This window comes from Podarcis cretensis (genome assembly GCF_951804945.1).
Source record: "Podarcis cretensis genome assembly, chromosome: 13".
Lineage (NCBI taxonomy): Eukaryota > Metazoa > Chordata > Lepidosauria > Squamata > Lacertidae > Podarcis > Podarcis cretensis.
In genome coordinates this window covers 50289961-50307636 of record NC_137182.1, presented here as the reverse complement: position 1 = coordinate 50307636, position 17676 = coordinate 50289961, and the positions used below count along the sequence as shown (strand labels likewise).

The following is a 17676-nucleotide window of genomic DNA, read 5'->3' as shown; positions in this document are numbered from 1 at the left end:
ACTCCCGCTTCTGTCAGTGTTTTCCTTACTGGCACAGTGACATGGCTTATATGACTCTCTGTACCTTCATTTACGGAACAATGTCTTTTTTCAAATTCCATCCAGAAAATATGTACCATCTGGCTACTCTCCCATGTATCAATCCTATTTCATTCTGCTAAGTGAAGCAGAAGCCTAGGGAATACAATGAAGAAACATTTATTTTGGCTTTACAAATCAAAGTCCCTTTACTGACAGAACACATTAAAAAAATGTAATTTAGACTAAGCTCCTCCAGACTTTTAGCTCTAACGCACCCCTCCTTGGCTTTCGCCCTGTTTGTTTACTTATGGGATTTTGTTTTCCATTTTTAAAATTGTGGCCCAAAATTACAGCTATAAATATTTGATTTTTGGCAGTTGCCAATCAAGGATGGCGACTTTGTGCCTTAATCTCAGTTGTCTTCCGTTTCATTCTCTCCTTGCATTTTAACTGCCTCTTCTTTGTACAGCTTCTAACTTTTCTTCTGCTCTTGATGATCTTAGAATAATAGAATTGTAGAGTTAGAAAGGACCACGGGCATCATCTAGTCCAACCCCCTGCAGTGCAGGAAACTTTTGCCCAACTTGGGGCTCAAACCCATGACCCTGAGATCCATGGGTCTCATGGGTAAGAGTCTCATGCTCTACCAACTGAGCTCCTTAGGTGGATGTCATCACCCTTTTTTATTCACTCCTGTGCTCTCCCTTTACTGGTGCCTTGATCCATCAGTTTTCACTTTGGTCATATATCCATTCTGAACTAGATGGGTGACGGCTACGAACTGAAAGCCACCACTTCCCACAGCAGCTTACTTGAAGGTGAGATGTGATGTAGAGACCATCTCCTTTATGGAAGAAATGGAGGAAGCATTGCTGTTTGTATGCCATCTTTGTTCCATTCACAAAGCCAATACTGTCACTGAAACAGGAATGTGTTCCCTACCCTGCTCCCCGCCCCAGAATCTAAGGGATCGAAAGCTGCTGTAAACTCTCAGAACTGGCCCTAGATCATTTATAAGGGGTTATGGGGAAGATGGAATCTGAGATTTATGGAGCGATGAGTAGGCAGAAGATTGTACATAGTGATACTAATCTGCATTTTTTAAAAAAACAACCCTATTTATTAAATCACTGTTTCAAGCATTTTTACAGAGTGGCTGAAAAGGCAACACCTCTTCCCCCTGCTAGAAAAACTAAAAATATTGATATAAGCTGGTCAGTTGCGCAGAGAGAGAGAGAAGGCAGAACATGGGACTGTACAAACTTGTGTGATATTGATGGAGATAAATAAAATAGACTGAGGTGTGGATTTAGTTCAAATAGCCATTACTGAGGGATTCCCTTGATAATTAGTCTTTTCCTTAATAATAATGATAAAAATACAGCTTCTTTTTTATCTTTCAAAGAAATATTTGTCACATCCTTACACTGGAAAGCAACTTTGGTTATACAGTATGGAGAAAGTAGTCCTATATTCTATGCAACTGGAATAAAAAAGAAGGAACTTTTCCATTGGGTTGCCAGTGGCTAAATTGCAGCTGAGAACTTTAAAAATACTTGGTATCTTTTCAACAAATGAATCTGATTTCAATTTTGGCAAGTTTATTTTATGATCTACGAACTGCTTAATAAGTTGCAATAGCGTCTGCTAGAAAATGCCATAGCCTAGTAACACTGAGCCTTGAAATAAGGCCACTAAGTGCCTTTGATCACCTTTCCTTCAACAAGAGACCCTGCAAATACATACTGTATTACACCACTTAAGTCTATCACATGTTAGATCTCCTGAAACTATATTGTGTTACGAGAGAGAGAAAATACTTTTAGTGTATGGCTTTTCACCAAGGCCCCAAAAATTCAGCAGAGCTTATGCAGGACAGGAAATACCATCTTGCTCATGTTGAGACTGGTAAGCAGAGAGTTGCTTTTGTCCTCCCTATTTTTGTTGGTGGGCTTGGCTGTTGGATGAATGCCTGTGAGAAAATAAAATGAGCTAGTTGCATACTGTAGGGTTCACACCTTAGTTACAAATGCAGCTTATTACTCAGTTATGTTCAACAAAACTTTTCTGTTTGTGGTTAAGTAATGCACTTGAACCTGTATCTAGAGCACAATACAGGCAGGAGTTTGTGTCTTACACAGATCAAGTACCTGGCTTGGCTCAGCAGAAGGAGGAAGTGACAGAATACTTGATACTGCAAATCCCAAAAGTTCAAAACCTTGTATTAGGGCCCCACCCCCCTACACACACACACACACACACACACACACATTTAGCTTTAAAAAATTAAGTTTCACAAAACAATATGCACAGACGTTCATCATGTTGTCTCTGCGGCAAAATGCTGCTTTCTTTATATTGCTTTCTTAATGTTCTGTGCAAGCATGCTGAAGTTTAGAATATTTTTTTCTAAAAGCTATCTTAATTTATATTAGGAATCATCATTTCCTGTGTTGCAACTCCTTCAACAGAAATTGGGTTTTGATTATATTCATGATCTTTTAAAGCTCTCTTTTACAAGCCCTTGTAGTCTCCTAACTCAGGGAGTCCCCAACATTTTTTGGTTTAGAGGCTTTGAACACTGATCCCATAAAAGTGGACAAAATACAGCCCAAAACAAAAAACATAAGCAAAAAATAAAGACAACCCTCTTCAAATTAAACCCAAATGGGAGTGCCCAAAGGTGCCCACAAATAACGTGTTGTGGGGGGGCACAGCCCTAATTCCTGGTGGGAGCAGGGGCATATCTAGCGGTTGGCCCCTGCTAAGTGCACAGGCTCAGGAGTGGCACAAAAACCTCACCTCTCCACTCTGGCTTGGAGTGGCTAAGAGCCCACCTGCCCATCCATGCACTCCCCAGGCTGTTCCTCTGCTGCTCTGAGCGAGGGCTCTCTTCCCCAGTCAGCCAGTGGTGCTGTTAGAAGTGTGACCTTTTGAGTTTCTAGTCCATGGTTTCTCCCAGCTTCAGAGGCACTGATACACCTCCATGCCAAGGGCGCAGTTGGGCCTAGGTATGCCTCTGGGTGAGAGGATGGTGAACTAAACTGGTTACCACTTACCTGCAGTGAAAGGAGCGAGGAGTGAATCTCAGCTGAGAAGACAAAAAGAAAAGCAGTTGTTCAAAATGCTCCAATGATAAGCTTTGCCCAGTCCATACTCATTTCACAGACTGCTCCTCACCTGTATAGGCCGTAGTCTCTCACTGCTACGATGTTCTGGCATAGAAACCCCCTCTGTCTGATCTGTGGGTTAAAGCCAATAGAGAATTGATCATTGAAAAGTACTGGTATATGGTGGGATTCTGAGGCTGAGTGGTGTGTGTCACCCCAACCCTTAGAATGCAGCTTGCATTGTAATCATTACTAAAGGTAAAGGTAAAGGTACCCCTGCCCGTACGGGCCAGTCTTGACAGACTCTGGGGTTGTGCGCCCATCTCACTTAAGAGGCCAGGGGCCAGCGCTGTCCGGAGACACTTCCAGGTCACGTGGCCAGCGTGACATCGCTGCTCTGGCGAGCCAGAGCCGCACACGGAAACGCCGTTTACCTTCCCGCTGGTAAGCGGTCCCTATTTATCTACTTGCACCCGGAGGTGCTTTCGAACTGCTAGGTTGGCAGGCGCTGGGACCGAGCAGCGGGAGCGCACCCCGCCGCAGGGATTCGAACCGCCGACCTTTCGATCGGCAAGTCCTAGGCGCTGAGGCTTTAACCCACAGCGCCACCTGCGTCCCATGTAATCATTACTACAGTGAACTATAGTGTACAAGGATAGCATTGTTGAGTACTGGAGGGAATATGGAAGAATAAAAGGTGTGTCTGTTAGCAGCAGGGTACTTTCTCACCAGAGAAGATGTTGAGGTTGAAGTATGGGGTTTCTTGTTGCTGCCTAGCACTTTGATTTTGCCTCGCCATGGGGGTGTGTGAGTTGACATTCATGCTGGAGGTGTGAGAAAAGGCAGGAGAAGCCCTGAAAGAAACGGAGAGATGAATGGTGATGAGAAATGCAAATTACTGTGGCAAGTAATACTAGTGCCATGGCCTTTTCATGGTCATGTGATAATAGTATCCTGGAGGGAATATCATCCCTCACCCTGGAACTCACCTGAAGAATAAACTTTGAGTGGAACCTGAAGAAGGAGTAGCTGTAAAATAGAACAAAGTATTATGCCTCAAGTGATTATCGGAGAGTCTGTGGAAAGGTGACAGAAGCAAAAAGGTAAGCATGTAGGACTTTACTTTTCTTAGATACAATAATATATTTGCCCATTTAAAAGAGGGGACTATTTCCCCTCTTGGACATTGAATAAGCTTTGGAGGAAGCTGAATCTTGCATTCTCCTATTCCTGGTCTTCCATTGCCACCTTTTGGTCTTTTGTATTATTTGTAGTCAAAACATAAACAGCAGTCATAAGAACAGAGTCTGGGATTCTGAGTTATACTATTCCTGATACTGGAGGTATATGCCACTAGCAGCCTTCAATAGTCTTATGCTTCATGAATTTGTCTAAAACACATTTTTAAAGCCATCCAAAGTGCTGACCATTACAACTTCGTCTGGTAGCAAATTCCAGAGTTAAATTATGTGCTTTGTGACTAAGTTGTTGTTGTTTAGTCGATTAGTCGTGTCTGACTCTTCGTGACTAAGAACTTCCTTTCATCTGCCAAATTCATTATAAAATATCTATTGGCTTCTAGTATTATGAGGAGAAAAACACTATACAGCTTCTCCATACCATGCATAATTTTAGACACTTCACTCTCGTCCTTCCACCTTATTCACAATTTCTCTAAACTAACCCCCCACCAAATGTAGTAGATTTTCCTCATAAGGGAGTTGCTCCAGTCCCTTGATAATATTCATTACCTTTTTCTTAACCTTTTCCTGTTCTACAATATATTTTTTAAAGTGTGCTACCAGAATTGTGCACAGTATTCTCACTTGTGGTTGCACCATAGATGTGTATAATTGTATTGGATATATCACCCCTTTTCTTACTATCCTGTACAATTTGGCCTCATAGGCATCTCACTGCTCATCTCTTATTCCAGATCGTTTCTGCACAGGTTAAAAAGCAAAAGTACTAATACCAATTCTTGATTACCAGTAATAATACATTGTGTTATGAAAATTCTATTTATTCCTACTCTCTGCTTCCTCTTTAGCTAGTTACTGATATAAGTGAGGATCTGTCCTCTTATCCCATGGTTGGTAATCATACTCAGGAGTTTTTGATAAGGAATGTTTTGAAAGTGTTTGGCACTATGTTTGACACTCTCAAAGAACTGCAAAATGTTAATGGGACAAGTATTACACTTGTAGTAAACATGCTAGTTTTTATTCAGCAAGTCTTTTATGTCTGGCAGTTCTTCATAATGCTCTCCACCAGCTTTCCTACAACTGACATTAAGCTAACCTGGGCTGTATTCTCCTAGATCTTCTTGGATCCACCTTTTAAAAATTGGTGTTACATTGGCGATTTCGCAGTCCTCCAGTGTGGGGGCCGATCTTACAGACAAGTTACATATTTCCATTAAAAGATCAGCAGTTTCACCTTTGAGTTCTTTAAGAATTCTTGAATGGATGCCATTTGGATATGATAAGTTAATTTGTTTTTAATTTGTCAGTGTGGCCTAGGACTTCGTCTCTTGTCACCACTATTTCCCTTGGTTCCTCAGGCTCTCTTTCTGAGAAAATTAGTTCAGACATAGTGACCTGCCCTATGTCTTGTGCAATGAAAACAGATGTAAAGCATTCATTCAGCTTGTCTGCAATCTCCTCTTCCCCCTTTAGCACACCTTTGACTCCTTTATCATCCACAGGTCCAACTGCCTCCCTAGCTGGTTTCCTGCTTCTAATGTATATAAAAATACTTTAGTATTGGTCTTAATGATTTTGGTGGTGTGATCCTTGAATTCTTTCCCCCACCCCATTCTCTTATTGTCTAGTTGAACTTCTTTTGCCAAATTTTGTGTTCCCCACCTTTTATCTGAAGCTATTTCTTACCATTTATAGAGTCAGCTGGGGTCATCCTAGTGGATCCTGTGGCATGCTGGGTACAAGTGAGAAATCTCTGCTTTTTAATATTATCTAGAAAAGTTATTACATGGTAAAATAAGGCAACAACATTATAAACACCTTAATTCTAAATTTTACATTACAATTCAATCTGCACTTGTTATTTATGTGTCCTGTAGGCCTTATCAGACAGATGATATTAACAGCTCCCACTGACCTTGTTGCAGTGCTTGCCTTGGTGAGTCCTTGTTGGCAACAGGAGAATAGTTCTTTTGCCATGGCAATGTATTAAGTACTGAGCACTAAGCCTTGATAACACCAAACAGTAAACAGTGTGTGACGAGGACAAGGCTTCTCTTTTCATGGGCATATTATATTAATGGCTCCTGATTCTCAGAATTCTCTGTGACACTGAGTTTTTGAAGAACAAAAACAGTATATCCCTCTTATCTTTTCCTTTTCTAGGTAAAGGATAGCAGTGGTGGAGACTCACTTGCCAGTTTGATAGCTGGCTGGTTCTGGAAGAGATGGCATCCATGGAAGATGAGCGACTATGGAGAATAGAGGCACAAAAAGTCCAGGAGTCACTGGTGGGAAGGCTAGATAGGCAAGCAGACAGATAATATCTATGCATTGCCTCTACTAAGAGGTCTAGATTCCTAAACTAGAATTCAATTTTTGATGATAGGATACTGGACAGAGGAGAGATCATAGCATGAAGTATACTGTGTTTAGAGTTGGAATTTTGTTTTACTTAAAGAGGAAAAAAAAATAACTGAAATTCCTCTAGAATTGTGAGCAAACTCCTACATTTTTGCTGTTGTTTTTGTAACAATGCCTCACACCTACAACCAAAGAATATGAATTTCCTGATTCACCTACCTGACTACCTCACTGGAGTGCTGGGAAACAGGTTGTGGTGTAACTGCAAAATATGAAATAGGTTACTGTAGAGACAGTAACAACATACTGTGCTAGAGAAAAGATGTTGGTCTGAGTCATTATAAGGAAGGTAATAAATATGCATCTTCAAGGGCCAAAAAGGCATGTGCAAACCTTTACCTTGATTTTATAGAGAAATATTTGAGCATATGTTTGTACCTGTCCATCCCTCTCAGGGAAACATGTTGGATTGCATGTGTGTACATGTGCAAATGCATTTTTTAGATAGGTAAGTAGCCACTTATTGCTATGTGTTCAGGGCCACAACACATGCATTCACATGCTCATAAACAAACAGATACACTGTAATGTGAACATTTGCTCAAGGGCATTGACGCATGCCTACAGAGACCCCATCTTTCTACCTACCTCTGGGTGATGGGTGTGTGACACCGACTGGCCTTGGAGTGCTGTTTCTGCAGCAAATTGAAATGAATTTTGTTCAGTCAGGGTCAAAGGCATGTGACTGTGCCCCAGATGTTTTGTTGCTCTGTGGCCTAAAACTCAGCTCTATCGTTTTGCCACAGATACATTGGTGTCTACATTTTATGGGCTGCAGCTCCTGGCAAATGTTCCAAGAAGGCAGAACTAACACACTGACCTGCTACTCTGGCGGTGTCTCGGAAAAGCCTGTTGAGAGAAAAGGGTGGGTTTGCAGGACCCAAATGCAAATATATGTAACCTGCAGGGAGGTTGATTCACTTTTCCCATCCCAACACTGACAAAGGCACGGAGGAGCAGAACTTGTTTCTACCAGCAGATGGTGTCTGGAACTCAATCACAAAAAATGTGATTTGTTTCCAGCAAAGAGCTCCTACCTTCATGTTGTTACACTTTTTCTTCAGTTCCCTGTTCTCTCTCCGTATTGCCTCCAAATTCCTAAGCCAAGGGGAGTAGGGGGAAAGAAATGGAAGATAGGTGGTCTGACTAATTATATTACATTGCCTTAAGTATTCTTCCAGTTATACTGTTGACCCTTTAGGCAGGAACATTTTGGCAGAGAGATGTGGAATGTACTGTATGTCTGTGGGGTCATGCAGACCCACAGTTCCATTTCACATTAACATGTTATAATGTCTAGTACTAATGGAATAGGAATATGAAATCCTTTTAAAATAATAGTATACATATTTATCCCCATTTGGTTGCTTTATGTGAATAATGTTAATGCAGGAGCTCACTCCACCCCTTACCAGGATTCTGCCATCAATCAATAATAAAAGAGCTTCTTACAGATTAAACGAGAATTCAAGAATATTTCATATGAACCTTCTTTATATTGTTTTCAGGAGGGGGAATAGGTTATACTGGGAGATAATGACTGGCCTAAGATCACCAAGTGAGTCTCAGGACTAAACAGGGATTTGAACTTAGGCTTCTGCAATCCTAGTTCAACACTTTGATGGTCTTCCTCATGATGGCTCTACTAAATCCTGCAGCTACAACTAACACTGTTTGCCTTAGTTCATGGGAACACAACCTGCTTTTCTTGGATAGTTAGTTTCTGGTGAGCTTCCTGAAGAGCTCCCTCTGCTTTTGAAGCATTGTGTTTGTAGAAAGAAACTAAAAGCTCCATCTGGCCCTTCTGGAACATGCACACCTAGGAAGAGAAACAAAGGGAATGAAATAAAAGGATTGAAAAGCATGTGGGGGCAACCCAGTCTGCAACCCAGTCAGATGGGCGGGGTAAAAATAATAAAATTAATATTATTATTATGTGCTCTCCTGGTCAAATTTGGGGACTTCAGGAAATCAGAAATGAAATATGGGTCCTTTCAGCTCTACGGAACATACTAGACAGGAAGTAAGTGGCATAGTGCAGTGATACAGCATTTGCCTTATGTATAGATGGTCACAGGGTAAATGGGGCAGTGACCCACTCACGTCAGTCTGCCCCCAGTTAGTCCCCACTTGCCTACCTCCTTACAACCAGCCCTGTCAACTGTCAGCTTCCTCCTCCTTGGACTCAGTTTTACCCTTGTACAACTCAACAAGGAGAAAGACAGGAACAAAACCAGAATTAGTGGGCTCTGTCTTCTTAGGTTCCACCTATGGTGGACCTCTTTGCCTGCTGCCCTGCCATTCCCAATGGGCCCCAGCCACCACAAGACACAGGTTCAGTGTCTACCAATCAGAGTAGACTGGGCTAAATGAACAAGTTGTCTGACTTAAGGTTATATAGTTTTGCATGTTCACTCCAGTCATATGAGATGCACATCATATTGCACAAGTGACTCAGAGTTTGTGCTAATGGCTGCAATTGAACAAGGTGATAAGAGCCCCTAAATTATTTTTTAACTCTGAGAAATTAAGAAACAACCCATGAGTTTGCTAGGGGGAGCTTTTAGAAAGGAAAATTGACAGAAACTCTGGCATATGTGTCTAGCCTTTGCCTGCTAATACTTTGAGGGAGCTGAAAGCTTGCTGCAGTCAAACAGTTGGCTAAAGGTAAGTACAAATGACAGGGTATCTACCACATAGTTGAAGTGCAAAATAAAGACACAGTAACAACTTTGGAGATAAAACTCCTGTTTCAAAAATGTTGGAGAAAACATGTTGCAAAAGTGTATCAAGTGGATAGACATCTGAGGTACTGTGGTGGGCATGCAAAGCTAGTGGAGTGCAAAGGGGAAGGTCAGAAATGGAGAGCTTCCTGAAAATATTGGAAATGCAGCAATTACAATATTCACCTACCTGAAATTCCTAGATAGAGAGACTTACACTTGTGGCACCCTGTTTTTAGAATTCTCTCCCATGGTCAGCTTTCCCAGCATCTACATTGCCATATTTTCAGCAGCAGGTTAAGACCCTTTAATTTTTACAGGCCTTATAAATCTTTTCACTGTTTTAAATACTGCTTGATTCTACTGTTTTATCACTGTTTTCATTAGACTATGCTTTTGTTGTTTTAAAAAATACTTGTAGACTACCTTAGGAACTTTGTTGTTGAAGGTGTGATATATACACATTTCCCAAATAAATAAATACCTTTATTATTGTCATTACAGTAATATCCGCCAATGAGAAGTAGTATCTTGCTCAGGGGAGGGAGTAGTAGTATCTTGCTCAGGGTAATTGCTTCAGGCTTGTGAGATATACATAAAATGGCAATCCTGGCAGATTTTAATGTTGCTGCTGATTCTGCTGAAATTCTATCTGATTATTAACTAGTTGGTCTGTTTATTTATATGGCTCTTTTATCTAGATTTGTTATAGTAATTAATTAGCTAAGTTGGCAAGGTAAGGTAAAGGTAAAGGTACCGCTGCCTGTACGGGCCAGTCGTGTCCGACTCTAGGGTTGTGCGCCCATCTCACTTAAGAGGCGGGGGCCAGCGCTGTCCAGAGACACTTCCGGGTCACATGGCCAGCGTGACGAAGCTGCTCTGGCGAGCCAGCACCAGCACAGCACACGGAAACGCCGTTTACCTTCCCGCTATAAAGCGGTCCCTATTTATCTACTTGCACTTAGGGGTGCTTTCGAACTGCTAGGTGGGCAAGAGCTGGGACCGAAAGACGGGAGCTTACCCCGCTGCGGGGATTCAAACCACCGACCTTTCGATCAACTTCGACCTTTCAAAGTTGGCAAAGAGGACCACTATTATTATTAACCCTTCCCCAGATTGGTTATTAACTACTCCTATAAATGACCTTAGATTTAACCCCACCCCCATAGCCCCAAGCTATTGGAAACGGGGTGAAATGTAACTTCTTTTCAAATCATATTCTTTGTTTATTAGGCTAGGAAATTAAGCTGCTACAGCTGCTTCCAGACTTGCTATTTTGCAGCTAGGATTCAATTGAATATAGTATTAGCAAATCCAGGTTGCTCAGTGTTTAGTTTACTTAACACAAGCCTATTTTTAAAGAACAAGTTTTTGAGGGATAAGGAAAGTGATAAAACATGTACTGGAAAGTGAGAGATATTTGCTTGGTATAACCTCCCTACAAACAAATTGGAATGAATGTTCATTATGCAGCCAGTTTCACAGAACCTCCCTGAAAACATTGCGCAAACAAATGAGATCAGTGCTCAATAAACAAGTTGCCTGAAGCAATTTTGGTTTCTTCTTGTTTTCAGGAAGGACCCCTTAAACATACTTCTGAATACATTTTCATCATACACTTTTCCCACTATCTTTAAGCTAACCTGCTTTTTCTGACTGGATTGCAGACACTGTTTTTAAGCTAACCTGCTTTTTCTCAGAGACCCACAATTCCACAAATTCACTCCATGTTTCTTGACTGTCACCAGCATTTTAGGACCTATGAGACAATGCTCACAGGGATGTCATTCTTACCTGAGATAGATGGGTGATATGGTTGAGAGCAGTTTCAACAGGGCTTTTGAAAAACTTTTTTTCATCTTCTTTCATCTGTAGATCAGAAACACAGAGGACAAGATAAGACCCAGACTCTTTATTATCTTCCAAAGAGGCAAAGCAAACTGAGATATTCTAGGTTTAATCAGCTGGTAATGTATTTAAGAGACTGATGTTCAAATCCCTTGCACAAGCATGCAAGCATTAACAGCAGAGTTACTTCATTCATTCCCTGGCCCTGCTGCACACACATGCATGTTTTCACAGCAAAACACATGGCCACTTTACTATTTCTTCAGAAAACCTGAATTGATGTTAGCTCCAATTGAGCACTAAAAAGCGGGTTTTCACAGGGAAAGGAAAGCTTCAGGGCAAAAATACCGGTAACTAACACTAGGACATAGAGCTTTTAAGCATGGACTTGTGACTGGAAAGAGTAGGGCAAAAAGGTAAGTAAGAATATGGATTGAAACTACTTTGCAAATTAAAAGTGCATTTTACATACTGGATTTTAATTGCATCCCCTGAAATACTCTTACAGATGGGTGTGCTGTTCAGAGAAACAAACTAAGAGGGAGGTGAGTTTGGCAAACCCTCAACGTGATCAACTCCCACCCAGAAACCTATGTCCCTACTGTGGAAGGACATATAGATCCAGAATCGCCTCCACAGTCACTTACGGACTCACTGTTAAGACCATATTCATGGAAGACAATCTTAATGGGCTACGAGTGATTGCCAAAGAAACTGTTCAGTGCAGAAACCTTGCTCAGTCCAACTCCTGCCAGTCCCCAGCCCTGTATTAACAGCTAATTAAATGAGACAAGTGTTTTCAAAATTGTAACATTTTAGCCTTATAAGAAATAACTCCATACATTAGCCAAAATGGATGTGGTACAACTAGAACATCTGTGTTTCAGAAAGTCCATGAAAACAAAGGAGAATATAAGATTCTGCTTTCGAGAAACTACAACTTACATTATTATTGAGAAACAAGTATTTGCAGCTGGTTCCACATGATGGGCATTTATCTGTCAGGATTAAAATGCAAAAGGTGTTAGAATAATATGTGGAAATTTATTATAAATAATATAAAAGTTCTTGTATCAGAAGATGGGTCCAATTAAGAACCAATCTTCAAATTTGTTAGATCAGAGGTGACCTATATAGTGAGTTCCAAATGTGAGTCCCATCATCCATGTTCATGGGAGTTGGGAATCCAGTAATATATGGAGGGTACCATGTTGGCTTCCCTTGCATTAAAAAAAAGGTAAAGGTACCCCTGCCCGTACGGGCCAGTCTTGACAGACTCTGGGGTTGTGCACCCATCTCACTTAAGAGGCCAGGGGCCAGCGCTGTCCGGAGACACTTCCGGGTCACGTGGCCAGCGTGACATCGCTGCTCTGGCCAGAGCCAGAGCCAGAGCCGCACACGGAAACGCCGTTTACCTTCCCGCTGGTAAGCGGTCCCTATTTATCTACTTGCACCCGGAGGTGCTTTCGAACTGCTAGGTTGGCAGGCGCTGGGACCGAGCAGCGGGAGCGCACCCCGCCGCAGGGATTCGAACCGCCGACCTTTCGATCGGCAAGTCCTAGGCGCTGAGGCTTTAACCCACAGCGCCACCTGCGTCCCCTCCCTTGCATTAGATGGTCTTTAAAAAACAGATTTGAAAATTTTAGTATTTCTGACTGCTGGCTTTTGATCAGTCAAGTTCTGTTGTACAGCTGACAAATCAAAACATGAGCAATATGTTTTCATGTGCAGGATGCAAGAAACTCATAGGAAAGTTCACTCCCTAGTCATCTTCTGAAGGTGTGTGTAGGAAGGCAGCATTGGTGACTGAATGTTGCATCCCAGACATGGTATAAACATCACGTTGTTACTCTTACCTGTACCAGCACATTTTTTGCAAACTATGTGTCCACAGCTGGTGACGTAATAGTCAGATGCGTCCTGGATAAAGCACTGATTGCAATGAAACCAGTCCATGTTGCAAGAAGGACAGGTGAGGCAGAGGTCCTGCCTCAGCTTCTGTTAAGAAAGGTGCAGTATATAAGGAGGATATGTCAATTTTTACCAGTACATGGCACATTTAAGACCCATTGATTTCAATGGAATAGTTAAACTTAATCCCTTCCCTTTGAATAGGTTCAGAAAATCACAGGATTTAAAACTGTAGCAGTAAAGAAGAAAATATTATGAGATGCAATTCTACTGCACTCTTAGCCAAGAGTCCAGTACTTTGTGGCCACCACCATAAGACAGAAACGTGAATCTGAAGTGCAGATCCTCATGGTTGTTGTTTTTTAACAGCAACACTATCCTCCTGCTTTGAAATGACAGTTCACATCTGTTTTGTCATATTGATATTTCTTTCCACAGTGGTGCTACAACAGAGGCAACCAGATCTATAATTTTTATGGTGTCATTTGTTTGCATTGGTGTAAATCATGATGAAGCAGCAGCTTTTTCTGGCCTCAGCACCAGATTTAAGGTGGTTTGGGCAGTTGCCCCGTCTAGGGTACTGAGCCAGGGGACACAAAATCAAGAAAATCAGTAATTGAGAAGATCCATTTGGGGGCACCAAATTTTGGCCTCAGTCAGGGCACCATATTACCAAAGTCCACCCCAGTGGCATGCAAAATTCATGAGCAGATTGATGGGTCTCTGTGCCTCATAACTATGGTTTTTGGGTTGTTGTTGTTGTTGTTTGCACCACTGGCGTATCAATCTCTACAGCCACAACAGGTGCTTCAGCCTTTCAACAGTTTTTGATTTCACCCCAAAAGGCATGCTTCTCCACTGTGACATATGGATGGCAACAAACACTGGGTCTATGACTTTTAAAATGTAGCCCATGGACCTGAATGCATGGTTAGGATTTGGCAGTGGATTTGAGATACCTTAATGTGCAACAATGTGGATCCAGATTCATTTTTTGCACCACTGATGTGCCAGTGTGCTGAAACCATTATTTTTTACTGTTCAATCTGAAGAGTGTGATTTGATGGTAGATTTTGGAGGCGAAATCCAAAATATACATGTTTTCACACACTTACAACCTGGTGTGTTTGATCGATTATTTTTTACTATGCGAGTCCATGGATACAGATATGAGTGGCAATTTGGTGGCAGGATCTGTATCTTGGATTCATGTTTCTGTGCCATGGAAGCACCTTAGGTGCATTTAGGTCTGTGCTTTTATAGTGCAGGCCCTGGAAAAGGATGTTGAAAATGGTTTGAGGGTGTGTTTTTTTGTGGCCTGCACACAAAAATCAAATGAATTTAGGAGGATCCACCTGTTTATGCACAAAATAGATTAGTATTAGTCTTTTAAGTGTGTGTTGTGTCTCCTAAAATGGACAACTGTCTGAAAGCAGGGACAATTTATGGTATCAGGGACAGGTACTAGAAAAAAGGGACTGTCCCTGCCATCTAGAGACAGCTGGAGGCAAATTCCTATTGAGAACAACAAAGGAAGAACATGACTTAAAGGAAGTGCTGAAGGAATCCACATTTTGAAAGCAGCTTTCCCAAAATTTCTAAGTGAAGGAGGGTCAGGGACCAGGGTCCCATCCCCACTAATAAAAAGGATTTTCATCAGCTCCTTCAATACCTCTTTTCTTTCTACCCCCACTCTTCTAACCCGCCTGTTTTTCATGCAGCGATTGCCCTCTGAAAAGTCAATTACAGTACTGTATAAAATTCTCAAATTTATAATTTAAGGCAGGGTCGCTTCACACGCCGATAGGCAAGGCAAGTTCCTAACCCGGCCGCTGCCTGTTTCCCGCCCTTTTCTCGAGACTACTTGGCCGCCTCGCGCTGAGCGAAAAACGACCGTTAAAAAAGGCGGGAAACGGGTTGCCCGGAGGGAAGGAATCCGGCGCGAGGACTGAAGGGGATTAAGGAGAAGAGGGGGAGGGGCGCAAATGGAGGGCAGCGTTGTGGCTCTGGAGAGAGAAGCAGGCGTATAAAAATGGCAGGGTGGGGTGGGTGAGGAAGGGGCTTTTAGGGTAGGAAGGGGGATACTGTGTGAAAACTAAGAAAAAGGAATGGAGGCGAAGAGAGAGTTTGGGGAATCTGAAAGTGGGCTCCGAGAGTTGGCGAGGACGGGCAGGGAGTTTCTGAGGTAAAAGTGGGTGGGATTCAACTTGAAGTATTACTTAGGAGTTGACCCGCTGAAAATGATGAACAACTTGTGTCCATTAATTTCCATGGGTGTCGTCTCTCTGAGTTTGGTTCATAGTCCAGCTGGGGTTTGGATGGGGGGGGGGAGGAGTTTTGGTCGCCATTTTTCTTGCCCTTAAAGGCATCATTTCTGCACCAGCTCAGTGGGTAATTTTGGGATGCCTCGTTGGTAAGAAAAAGCAAAGGAGTTTTGGCAAGGCTTGTGGATCTTCCAGCTCAACCTCCTCACTGGCTCCTTGGATCTGTCCTTGGGTAGCAGCTGTAGGGGAAATGGTAGACACTTGTCAGTACAGGGAGATCCAGCAGATCCAAGTATTTCCAACCCACTTTTTCTTTGCCTCAGGAAGTTGCGCTGCTGAAATCGCCTCCTGCTGCTTAATGAGAGAAACTTGCCAAAATACTTTGGAGGAAGTGAGGAGCAATAAGGGGATAAAATGGCTTTTGAGGGCCGTAGATGCAGGAGGAGCCTAGAATGGGGAGAACCTAAATATGGAGGGTGTGGGATCCTAATCTGTGGAGTTGTGGTCCTTTTAAACTGATACCAGAAGGAGGCAGAACCAGCAAGGCCAGGATGGATTTTATTTCATAGAATTAATACACCACTTGATTGTTTTAAAAAACCACAACAACAACCCTCAAAGCAGTTTACAAAAAGGTAATCCGGTAAAATGAAGATGAATTCACAACCCTACTTTAAAACATACATAAATTAAAATACTAAAACAGATTAAAATTACAGTACTTCAATTTTCTAAGCATCTGAGTAGGTGTGTCTAAACTGGAATGTTTTTAGCAGGCGCTAAAAAAGTACAGGAAAGGCGCCTGCTTGGTGTCAATTGGCAGGGAGTTCCAAAGTGTCGCTGCCACACTAAACAATTGAGTTCTTACAAATGCGGAATGGGGATTATGTGGCACCTGTGGCAGTGCCAATTCTGCCGATTGAAGCGGCCAAGTAGATGCATGAAGGGTGTGACCTCCGAGATAAACTGGTTCCAAGTTATTCAGGGCTTTATATGCTAATATGAATATGTCTTGAGTTTGGCTCGGTAGCAGATTGGTAGCCAGCGCAGATCCCTGAGTGCAGGTGGTATATGCCGACAAGGCCTTACCCCTGTCAGCAATTGTGCTGCAGCATTCTGCACCAACTGCACCTTCCGAATCAAGCGCAAGGGAAGCCCCACATAGAGCACATTGCAGTAATCCAGTGTTTTCCAACCTTGGGCTTCCAGCTGTTTTCGGACTACAATTCCCATCATCCCTGACCACTGGTCTTGCTAGCTAAGGATGATGGGAGTTGTAGTCCAAAAACAGCTGGAGGCCCAAGGTTGGGAAACACTGCAGTAATCCAGTCTTGAAGTAACCAGTGTGTGAATTACTGTGGCAAGGCCTCTCAGACCAGGAATGACCGTAGCTCTCAGACCAGGCACCATGGGGGTAGCCAGGGTTTATTTTAGGAGGGCAGGCATCATGTTGGGCGGAGGGGGCAAACCCGAGTTATCTGCAACGCAATTGGTCAGTTAGTTAAGTATTTTGATTTATTTACGCCCATGCCAGCCACAGTTGCTAAAATGCATTTCTAGCCACTTAGTCTCCAAATCGGAGAACTGGATCCAGAAGCACTCTCAAACTATAGGGAGCAGTTGAATCCTAGTTACCGTAAATTTCGAGATGGGGATGTGGAAGGGAGGAATTAGTCATGAGATGTTTACTGCAGTTTTGCTTCATGTCAGTTCCACTTTGATCTTGTTATTCCCCTTTTTCTTTCGTTCACGTGACTGCCTTAGCCCACAACTCTAATGGATTGTCGTGCAGTCGCTGCTGCTGCTGCTGCTGCTGAGTCCCCACACCCTCCTGCTTTTTCTCATCCTCTGCTGTTATCTTCTCTCCTTCCCAGCCCTGACCTTTGCTCTAGCCTGTTCCTGCTGAGATGACGATAAAAAAGAGTCAAGGGTGCTCCCCAAAGGCTGGACTTCACCCCCACATTGCAGGAGAACGTGCGAGATCAGCAGAGATAGCAGAGGGAGAAATGTGCCAAGCAAGGGGAAGTGGGGACATTGAACAGAAGGTGCGGGGGAAGAAGGAAGAGGAATAGTACACAGGAAAAGTGGGGGCACACAAAATCCTGTCATTCTGGTCCTCCCCCCCCCCCCGTTGTCAAGTTTTTTTCTGATTTTCCAGGTCTGGAAGTTGAGG

At 42.6% G+C, this 17676-nt stretch overlaps 1 protein-coding gene and 1 long non-coding RNA gene across 12 annotated transcripts; one reads left to right on the top strand and one right to left on the bottom strand.

Annotated features, from left to right (window-relative positions):
• Positions 1-209: 209 nt before the first annotated feature.
• RNF212B (ring finger protein 212B) lies at positions 210-16450 on the bottom strand. 11 transcript variants are annotated; one of them, XR_013832825.1, is made up of 17 exons: positions 14199-14888; positions 13185-13326; positions 12274-12326; positions 11275-11349; positions 8461-8576; positions 7795-7855; positions 7578-7606; positions 7346-7392; positions 6917-6959; positions 6528-6585; positions 6023-6068; positions 4121-4160; positions 3861-3985; positions 3202-3263; positions 3081-3112; positions 1842-1993; positions 210-519 (listed from the first exon to the last, which is right to left on the bottom strand). XR_013832825.1 is itself a non-coding variant. In XM_079952084.1 (16 exons), exons 1-16 carry the CDS (start codon positions 14954-14956, stop codon positions 1957-1959), a joined length of 1011 nt encoding a protein of 336 aa, XP_079808210.1. In that variant the 5' UTR covers positions 14957-15094; the 3' UTR covers positions 694-1956. The 11 variants fall into 11 exon arrangements, 6 of the variants coding, with proteins under 6 accessions (XP_079808210.1, XP_079808212.1, XP_079808209.1 ...); XR_013832826.1 differs by lacking the exon at positions 210-519 and adding an exon at positions 694-865; XM_079952084.1 differs by lacking the exons at positions 210-519; positions 14199-14888 and adding an exon at positions 14912-15094 and having other exon boundaries at positions 694-1993.
• LOC307202352 lies at positions 15220-17371 on the top strand. Its single transcript, XR_013832833.1, has 3 exons — positions 15220-15424; positions 15827-16138; positions 17038-17371. It is a non-coding gene; the product is annotated as an uncharacterized lncRNA (long non-coding RNA).
• The last annotated feature ends 305 nt before the right edge of the window (positions 17372-17676 follow it).

Excerpts from the sequence above, each read along its gene's own strand:
- RNF212B (XM_079952083.1), bottom strand. The coding sequence starts at position 14,267 with ATGGTTTCAGCACACTGGCACATCAGTGGTGCAAAAAATGAATCTGGA. Across the intron at positions 13,327-14,198 it reads CCACATTGTTGCACATTAAG|AAGCTGAGGCAGGACCTCTG; the intron begins GTATCTCAAATC and ends CTTTCTTAACAG. Across the intron at positions 7,607-7,794 it reads AAAAGTGTAACAACATGAAG|GCTTTTCCGAGACACCGCCA; the intron begins GTAGGAGCTCTT and ends TTCTCTCAACAG.